This window comes from Montipora capricornis, chromosome 6 (genome assembly GCF_036669925.1).
Source record: "Montipora capricornis isolate CH-2021 chromosome 6, ASM3666992v2, whole genome shotgun sequence".
NCBI lineage: Eukaryota > Metazoa > Cnidaria > Anthozoa > Scleractinia > Acroporidae > Montipora > Montipora capricornis.
Window position 1 is genome coordinate 49,815,911 of NC_090888.1, and position 10,000 is coordinate 49,825,910.

General features: G+C 40.9%; 1 protein-coding gene across 1 annotated transcript in view; it reads right to left on the reverse strand.

Moving 5' to 3' along the window:
- The window catches only part of LOC138054068 (tyrosine-protein kinase BTK-like), a 164,773-nt gene that overhangs the window by 6,980 nt on the left and 147,793 nt on the right, over positions 1-10,000 (reverse strand). Inside the window, exons 14-17 of the mRNA XM_068900578.1 lie at positions 8,144-8,250; positions 4,328-4,413; positions 3,447-3,568; positions 3,242-3,306 (exon numbers count right to left, since the gene is read on the reverse strand). Of these exons, the coding sequence (XP_068756679.1) occupies positions 3,242-3,306; positions 3,447-3,568; positions 4,328-4,413; positions 8,144-8,250 (380 nt within the window). The remainder of the gene's footprint in view (positions 1-3,241; positions 3,307-3,446; positions 3,569-4,327; positions 4,414-8,143; positions 8,251-10,000) is intronic.

A 10,000-nucleotide genomic window follows, 5' to 3' on the forward strand; every position in this document is an offset into this window, starting at 1 on the left:
ACCTCAAAATGGGACAGGACATTACAGAATAATTAAACGTGTGAACGTGTGAGCCAAAGAGCTTCTGCTGGCACGACATCTGGGCGACCCCTCAAATGGTCTTAATTACCCCCCGCTTGAGAAAATTAACGGGAACGCTGCAGTGCAATAGAGTATTTTCACGTGGCGTCACGGCGGCCATATTGGAGGAGTGAAAACAAAGAACACGGCCCTGTTGGAGGAACGAAATATTCTTTTGGGAATTAAACTCTATTCTTATGAAAGTTCTTCCTTTTGTTTTAGTATGCAAATATGGCTGCGGGTCACATGAGCGAAAACCCTCTATACGAATTCAGTCCGTTCTGTTTTTGTGTAACGCGTACAACAGGCAACCCAGTGCACGCTTCGTGGAGCGTCTAGTTTAATATTTTCTGTCAAAATTTGCATAACAAAGACAACGTGAACATCACGTACGCCACGAAAGAAAAGTCGCATATTACCTATTCGTCGCACTCTCGTGCAAAATACAGGAATTTTTACTAGTAGCAAATATCCTTTATCCATTCTTTGGCAATGACCTTTTCAAATTTCAAAGAAATCCACCCATCTGCACATATTTTATGATTTTTTTTAGCCACGTGACGAAAGGTCAAAGGAATTTCGGCAGACTCGGGCAAGATAAAGCATTCCGTTACGCGACGCGGTGTGAATCCTCTCAGAAGACAAGAACATCATTCTAAAAGCTTACTCTACGCAAAAAGTAGGTTCTGGAGGCAATTTTGAGAGACGATCGAAGGTGTAGATAAGCCACGTGGAATACTAAATGATGTTTATTCAGCAAAAGGGGCGTCTAGAGAAGCAAGAATTAGAAATCTGGAACTGGATCAGAATCGGTAACCGGAACCGGAACCGGAACCGGAATTAAGAACCGGAAAGGTCGATGATATCCAGTTGTTTTACTTCAGCTAAAAAAGTTGAATGTTTATTACACACTTTAAACTGCAAAATTGATTTTTACTGATCGATATTGTTGGGACTACAAAGTTCGTACCACTGGTATCACTCCTGTTTTGAACTGCTCAAGTTACGAGGTTGATTGACATTGAGACTCCTCCTTGTCCCTTGGTGACGTGGGAGCGAAGTAGTTACTGAGGCCATGGATGAAAGAAGTCCAGAAGAGAAAAGTGAAAGGCAAAAGGAATTCACCTTATTTATTGGAATAAAATGTTAAGGTAAACAACTACTAACCTCGCCTTCCAGATCTCACCGCATTGGAGATAACAAAGAAACACGGGAAAGATGAGCACTAGCCTGTGTGGCAGGTGTTCAACGGGAAAGGAGAAAGGAAAGGGAAAACAAGGAGGGCGCGCGTGAAAGAGCCCCCTAATTAATATTATATGCATACATAAGACAGCAGCGAGATCTCTAGCTGTCCAATAGCATCAAATAAAAAACGTTCACAGGAAAATTGCGCTACACAGGAATGTTGTTTACCGCGCCATTATTTCCAAAACAAAACAAAAAAAGTCTCACGGCAGAGAGCAGTGCGAAACCAAAACACTGTCGGCCGAAAAAGGAGGAATCTTTCAACGACATGTGTCAAAATTGTGAAAGGACTTTACTGGTGGAATATATCTAAACAAAATGTTGTGTGAATTTGTTCAGACCATCGCTGAAAAAGAAACCGTTTGGTATTGTATGGGCACGACTGAGAAATGTGGCTGAAAGCCATTTAAAAAAGATTCGAAAATTCTTCACAACTTGTTTGCAACGTATGCGTAAGGAAACTTAAAAACTGTTGCGATAATCTCGACTTATTTCTATCCAAATGCTTTGAATTAGATCAAAAAGACAACGTTGGCGGTGAGTTTGAGATTGTTTACGCGAGAGCTCGAAAACAGAGTGACGTTGACTTCAACCAAAATAGGTTGATGATTGACATTAATTAATTTAATTCTAGCTAGCCAATCACGATTTTTACGGGTAGAATGTGAGCGTAAACAAAGCTTCCTCCCCTTCTTTCACGCGCGCCCTCCTCGTCCACCACCCCCCCCCCCCCCCCCACCCCCGTTTCTCCTTCCCCTGCGAGCGCCTGAAACACAGTTTAGTGCTCATCTTTCCCGTGTTTTTTCTTGATCTCCATTGCGGCGAGATCTGGAAGGCGAGGTTCTTAGTTGTTTACCTTAACATTTTATTCCAATAAATAAGATGAATTTCTTTTTTCTTTAACTTTTCCTTCCTTGACTCCTTTCTTCCATGGCTTCAGTAACAACTTCGCTCCCATGCCACCAGGAGACATGCGGGAGTCTCAATATCAATCATTCTTGTAACTTAAGCCGTTAAATAAAGGAGTGACGCCAGTGGTAAGAACTTTGTAGTCACAACAATATCCATAAAATTCAATGATTTGCACTTTAAAGTGTTTAATATAACTTGCAACTTTTTTAGCTGAAGTAAAACAACTGGATTTCATCAACCTTTCTGGTTGTTATTCTGGTTCCGGCTCCGGTTCCGGATTCTATTTTTTCCAGACGCCCCAACAAAAGGACGCTAACGTCTATCCTTTACAATTTTCATAATAACCATCCAGATGTCTTCGCTAGCCTTTAAATAATCTCTCTCTCAATGTATTTTCCCCCGTGACTTCGATTAAAATTCTCTTTTTTTTTTCTCTCTACTTCGTAGACGTCATCTTTGTTCACGCCACACAGTGATTTTACCACATCACAGAATGACATCATTTCGATGGATTTTAATAAAAACTGGCCAGTGATTGGCTTATTTAAAAAACATCCGGCCTACCAAATTTGGACGGAAAAAAATGTAACGCCAATTTTTCACGAAAATTTCATTATTTCTGCTCTTATTCGACTGAAATTAATTATTGAACTTGTAACTTTGCAAACAGTCGGATTTTCTAATAGAAAATGATCGTGAAATATGTGCTAGAATGGAGGCGAAATGAAAGCCGTATATGGGAAGAATCGATATAAGACGATTTTCTAGGCAAGAGATCATCGCCGTAAAGTAAACAACATCAGTAAGCTACGTTTCGCGCGTTAGACCCTTTTTGCAATGTGTTGGTTGGTTTGAAAGCGCAGTGCTAGAGCAGTGTGCACCCCATCACATGGCCGGTCTTGCTTCCTTAAATGAAATAGTGTTTCCCTTAGAAAATACATAGTAATCGGTAATGCCAATTGCTTAAGATGAAGCTACAGCTTCCTCACAATTGTTCCTGGTTAAAGGACTGAGCCTTGCTTACCTTGTCAATCCAAAATCAGCAAGTTTGACAACATTGTGATCTCCCACGAGGCAATTTCTTGTCGCCTAATGAAATCAAAGACCTTCGTCATTTTTGTTGAAGACCAACTTATGAAGCCAGACACACCAATTTTTAGTAAAACTTATCTAGGCTCTGGCTGAAAGTTGTTGCAACCCTGGATTTTGGTTGCGCTTTCTCAGCTTACCAGATCTCTGTGAATGAAGTTTCTACTTTCCAAGTACATCATAGCTGAAGAAAGTTGTCGAATCATCTCTGTCATCTGCAAAGTACGCAACTTTTTTCGCCTCAAATAGTCGGTGAGTCGTCCTAGAAAAATTATGTTAAAATGTGTTTGAATTCTCTCAGCAGTAATGCCAATACGAGGGACTGCACGCCATTTTTGTCTCTCTGTACAAAATTCAAAGAAGTCATTTAATCAATGAAAACACGAGACAGTGGCTCAGTTCAGTATCGGTTTTTTGGAAGACAACTGATGAAAACGGATCTTATTTCAAAAATACTGTAGTGTAAAAATTGCCATTGTTCTGTTAGCAACAATCCGAAAGTGGATGTGACAGTTATTTAATGAAATGGGTATACGAATTTAAGATCAACCATAATATAATAAAAGAGAAACCTAATAGGAAACTTAATACTGAGAACATGCAATACAAAAACATATGGCTTCCAAGTTCACCTCAATTGCCAAGAGGAAGATCAGTTATTTCTTGAGGCAGCAAAGAAGTTGAACTATGCACTATACTCAAGGCCGGATCCAGGTTTTTTTTAAGAGGGAGTGCACCACTAAAGAATGGGGTAGCTGACTGGTGACTTTTTCTTTTTTGCAGAATACCAGTTGTATTAGAAAGCCACAGGTCATCTCAGGAAGGGGGAGGGGGTGCGTACCCCCCCCCCCCCCCCCTTCACGTTCCCCCTAGATCCGCCCCTGATATTTAAGAATGACATATGCCAGGACCCTCGTGTCCTTAGCACCTACCCTCAAACGAATGGCTTGTTAATAAAACTCGGCTTAGAGGGGAAATCCAAAGATTGAAAAAGTTAGTCGAAGACTCAAGAAGAACTTACCCTTACTCATTAACTCTGAGACGATATACATTGGCTTTTCAATGCAAACTCCATATAGCTGAATAATATGAGGATGACGAAACTGTCTGTTGTAAGAAATGAAGAGGCAAGCGTTTTAGTTAATATTGGAGATCCTCACCATCATACTGTAACGCCAGGAGCTCACAACTAGAAGCGAAGTCCTACCCCCAAATTGACTGATCATTTTCTTAGGCAGGACCTTGTTACTTTAGATTAATGTCGACCTTGTATTTTACTGTTTCAAGAGGCTGTGTCACGGCAGTTCAGTTAACTTTGTGTAGTTATTAGTCAATTAGTCGCCCCCACTCGCCATGCAACTTAACGTTAACCCAGGAATTACTTTTAGTACCTTTGAAACAACAGAACTCAAAGCTTCGCGATAAAGGCGATAAAAGTGTCTGTCGAGCATACATGGTTTAAGTAACAAACAACAGAGATTATGTTGCATATGTAACCTGGCCAGCTTACATAAGTAAACAGGCCACGCCTGGTTGTTGTAATAAACATGGAAGCCTAGCAAAACACGTGTCTTTGGTGTTTGTCACATGTTGTCAAATAGAGGGATAAAGAAACCCGAATGGAGTAAGATTTCAAGTCCCCCGAGCACCTATCTCTACAAGAAAATTCCTCCGAAAGTTGGAGACTATAGATCCAGCGTTCCGCGTTAAATATCGACGCAAAGGAAATGGCAAAGAAACCCGATCCAACCAAAATCGCCATGTTGTATATGCGATTAGGCCCGAAGCCTTAGAGAAATTCAATCACTTGGTTCGGACCGAAGGCGAAGATAAGGACAAGTTCGACCATGTGACGGCGAAATTCGAAAGCGTCGGGCTTTGCTGGCCAGAAGAGGATTGCATTCTCCAGATATCAGTTCTAGGATTGCTCGAGAACCGCGGGAAAAACTTTCGACGAATTTCTCACTCAGCTACGAACACTTGCTCTGCCGTGCGAATTCGTGGAACTAGACAACATGATCAGAGACAAAATTGTGTTCTCGACTCAAATTCCCGCCAAGAGGTAGACGTGCTCGTCACAGCCCTTACGATCAAGCCCAAGTTCCAAGAGGCGGCAAGCAGCCCTGGTCTTGAGAGCCAGGCCGTGGCAGCGGACGATCTTGCAGGAGATGGGGAACCACTCACTTGCGAAACGAATGCCCAGCTTGGGGAAAGTCGCGCCTAAGATGTGGACGCCCAAACCACTTCAGTAACCAAGGCCGATCGGCTAACCTTAATGTCAATGAAATTGTCACAGAAGACAATTTCCTAGAAGAGTTTAAGGATGTACTGTGTTTGCAGGTCTTGGCAGTTTTGATCCCTAACACATCGCCATCGATGACATAGAACTTGTCATACACGTACCCCGCAGAATCCCTCATGCTCTGCTCTGTCTGAAGGCAAAGCTTGTTCAAATGGAGCGAGATGGGATCATTGCCAAGGTTAAAAAACCAACTGATTGGGTTAACAGTCTTGTCTTGTAGAAAAGAAAGATGGCAGCCTGCGCCTATGCCTAGTTCAATCCAAAGAAGATCCAATTTAAGCAACAGCCCTGTTTTACTTTGGAACCATTGTAAGCGAAGATGGGATTCGACCTGATCCTGCTAAAGTCAAAGTCATCGTGGAGCTGCCCCAGCCTTCCAGCAAAGAAGAAGTTCGCAGGCTCTTGGGAACTCTTGCCTCATTTCAAGATTTCATTCCCGATGTGTCCACCCTTATGTGTCCCATCAGGCAATTATTAAAGAAAGAAGTAGAATTCCAGTGGCTGCCAGAGCATGACTAGGCTCTCACCAGACAGTCAGTCCTTCGCTTCTATGATCCTGGCAAGAGAGTAACCATACAAGCCGACGCTTCATCTACTGAACTGAAAGCATGCCTCCTCCAGGACTATGGACTAGGGGCGTATGTCTCACGGGCCTTGACCGAGACTGAACAGTGTTGGTTCCAAATCGAGAAAGAGCTATTAGCAGTAACGTTTGATGCTGAACACTTTTACTAGTACTCTTATGGAAGAGAAGTTGAAGTCAAAAACGACCACAAGCCCCTTGAAACGATTATTCGAAGGCCGCTACAAAATGCCTCACCCACAATTCAGCTCATGCTCCTCAGAATCTTAACTTGAATTATGTCCCAGGCACAAAGGTATGCATTGGTGACATGCTGTCGCGCGCACACCCGTCCTCACCCCCTAGTGATAACAACCAAGTTGAAGAAAAGGAACCAAGAATTTTCAGTTTTGTTGCGGGATTACCAGTTTTCGAAAACAAGCTGACTCTTCTAAAGCAAACAGCAGCGGCAGAAAAAGGTATGCAAATGATACAGGGGCTCAATTAACAAGAGATGGCCAACCTGGAAGCGAGACGTGTCCATCAGTACAACGCAGTATTAGCGTACCCGGGATGAGCTCCACGCGGTAGAAGGCCTAGTATTTAGAGGCGAGAAGCTCGTTATACTCACCAGCATGCGTGGTATGCTACCCAAACTGCATGAGTCAGGTGTGCATAGAAAAATGCAAAACCCTCGCTAGCTCCATAATGTACCGACCTGGGATGGGACAAGACATAGAAGAAACCATATCAAGATGTACCACTTGCGCTAAATTCAAGCCTGCAAACCCCTGGGAAACTCCTGAGCACCCGCGGTCGAAACTAGGAATGGACATTTTCACATTCAAAGGAAAAGATCACCCCCTAGTCGTGGATAATTACTCCAAATATCCAGAAGCGTCCAAACTAACGGTAAAGACTGTAACGTGCATCGTGTTACACCTGAAAACCTGCTTCGCAAGGCATGGCATACCCGGCACAGTGATCACAAATAATATACCATTTCGGAGCAGAAACCCTCAGAGTCAAGTCAAATGGACAGAGTGAGAGAACAGTGGGAACGATAAAGCAACTCATGCAGCATAAGAAGAAATAAATTCTCTCCAACGTTACAACGCGTAGTTGGAAAGCGTTTTCATTACGGCTCAAAGCATATTTATCATGTCAATGAATGATCTCTCTTTGTGGTATAATATAAGTCTTTTGTTCACGATAATTTCAGCAATTTTGTTGAGTATATGCAAATTTGTACCTTTACTATAAATCCAATTAATTTGTTTTTTGAAGTTTCCACGTCTTCCGGACAGCCGTTTGTCTTGTAGCCGAACTTTGATTCTATAGAGTGTATTAAAACTCTAATCCTCGGAGTTACTTGATGCTTCACATTTCGATCGAGTACAAAATATTCCAGTGGGCTTCTTTACCACTGTTTTTTTGTAGTGGACGACGTATTATTCCAGTGTATTGTTTCTCTGTTTTCTGTGCATTTTTTTTTCGTTGTGTCGTAGTTCATTTTTTACCCCTAGGCTTCTTGCAATGGCTTTTGTCGGTTTGCCGTCCAGTGTTTTCATCAAAAATAATTTTCGTTGTTTGTCATATTTGGTAATGATTGTATTAATCTTTTACGATTTCTTGTATCAGTTTTAGTATATTTTTGTCGTAATCTATAACATTTTCTCGTTTGTCTATTTTTGTTGTTTGTCATATTTAATTCTAACGAGACTTTTATGATTCCTTGTATTTTTTGGTTTTATTTTGTCTTTATATTGAATAAAAGCTGGTTACCGCTGTCCTTCAGGCACCCAGCACAGTCACACTCCAATTTGTCATAGTTGCCTCGCTTTGCAAGCTGTGCGTAGGGTAGTAATGGAGAGATGTTCACCTGGCCCTATTAGAGTACCAAACACACCAATAGCAGCCCTTGAGCATTCACCAGCACGGTTACTGATGAGCCGTGAAGCGTTTCTACTTACGTCATACGTTTTGCCTCATCAATAAAGTCATCTTCAGACATGGTACCTTGCTTCATGAGTTTAACTGCCACATGAATATGTTGAAGCCACGTGCCTTGAAGAACAATCTGTCAAAAGAGGACCGACAATTAAGCTCGCTCTACAAATCATGACCTTAAAGACACAATATACGAAAAAATGGGCCACACGCACCTTTAACTGTTAAGACAAGTTATAACTAGCTTAGCTTTGAGCAAGAGAGAACCTAAAATATTCAACTGAGCAGTATACAGTCAGTGCTCTCAAGAACTGGCCAGTGGAGATTAACTCCTCTCCAAAGACATGGGTAAATTTCACTTGCATGAAATAGAGACAATAACCTTTTTGGTAAAGACAGTAAGTTTACGAGCTCGTTTAAACGTTGGTTTAAAAACAGTGAACTTGCAACATTCGTCAAAAGATAGAAATGCAAGGACAGGGCAAGGGTTTGCCAAATCTACACACGTACTGCAAAAAGGTTAAGAATATATGAATAAAATTTAGCAAAATATGTTTTAAACATAAACGATACAATCGAAACAGACCCAACGTGCATATTAATTAAAACGGGAAAGATTCTACCGTGAACTTTATAAAGGTAACTATAGAGATTAGAATGTCGCTGAGAACATTTCTTCATTCCTAATATAAGTGGGCTAAGCATACCAAAAGATCGGAATTTGCTTTTGATCAAACATTGCGACCATCAATTCTGCACCATGCTACAATGTTGCAGTGTTTTGCCGCTCTTTCAACTAAACGTTCTAAAAGAACTTTTAAAGTTGCACCATAAACGAAGTTGTTGCGTCAAACTTCTCTTCGCTTTAACGCGGGGCTCTCCAAGGATACCCTCTCTCTCCCTATATCTTTATTGTTACAGACACTTTCAGACACTTACTCTGCAAACATATTATTTAACCTGCCAAACAGTTTTGAATACATCTCTGGTCTTCAAATTAAATATGAAAAAACTTAAGGTATGTGGATTGTATCATCCAGGAACAATAATGGCCATTTGGCATCAAATGGTTAAAGCATTGCGAGTTTACTTTACGTATGATCGACATCTGCTTCAATTTAAGGGGAAAAAAAAAATCGAAAGACTGGATAGCATTAAAAAAACTTACAAATATTTGGTCGGAGAGAAATTTATCTATATACAGTGGAGCCCCGGTTTTAGGATATCGCAAGGGGACAGCAAAATTATATCGTTAAATTGGGATATCGTAGTAAACGAACTCCCAATTTTATTAAGGATATGACGGCAAAGCAACTAAAATTTTGGTAACTTCGTTGTAACGGTAGAAATTTTATGCTTGGGTCGCCAGGTTTCCATCGTAAAACCAGGAATATCGTTGAATAGGCCATTTTCGAAATATCAAATATTCAGCTTGATAGTGAGGCAGTGAGGACAAAAACAATAGAAACACGTTGGAATGAATGTGAAAAATATTTACATATCATCCACTTTCCTTTGTCTTTGTCCTCTAAACTTCTTTTTCAAGCTGAATTTTAATATATCGAAAAAGGTCTATTGAATATCGTTAAATCCCGCGGTATTGTGGTCCATACAATTTACTGTAACTTTCGACGGGACATAGAATGCTGATCGTTAAATCGGGAATACTGTTAAATCGAAGATTGTAAATTCGGGATTCCACTGTATGGTAAAATTACAATAACCAAACCTTTACTTATTCCAAAATTTGTTTACATATGTTCTTTGCTACCCGCACCGAAAGAAGTGGTTAAACAATTAAATCAAATGATAGCGTAGCACCATGGGTAAGAAATTTGGGGACATCTATCGATGCGAGAAATTTTGGGTATGAGGTCAAG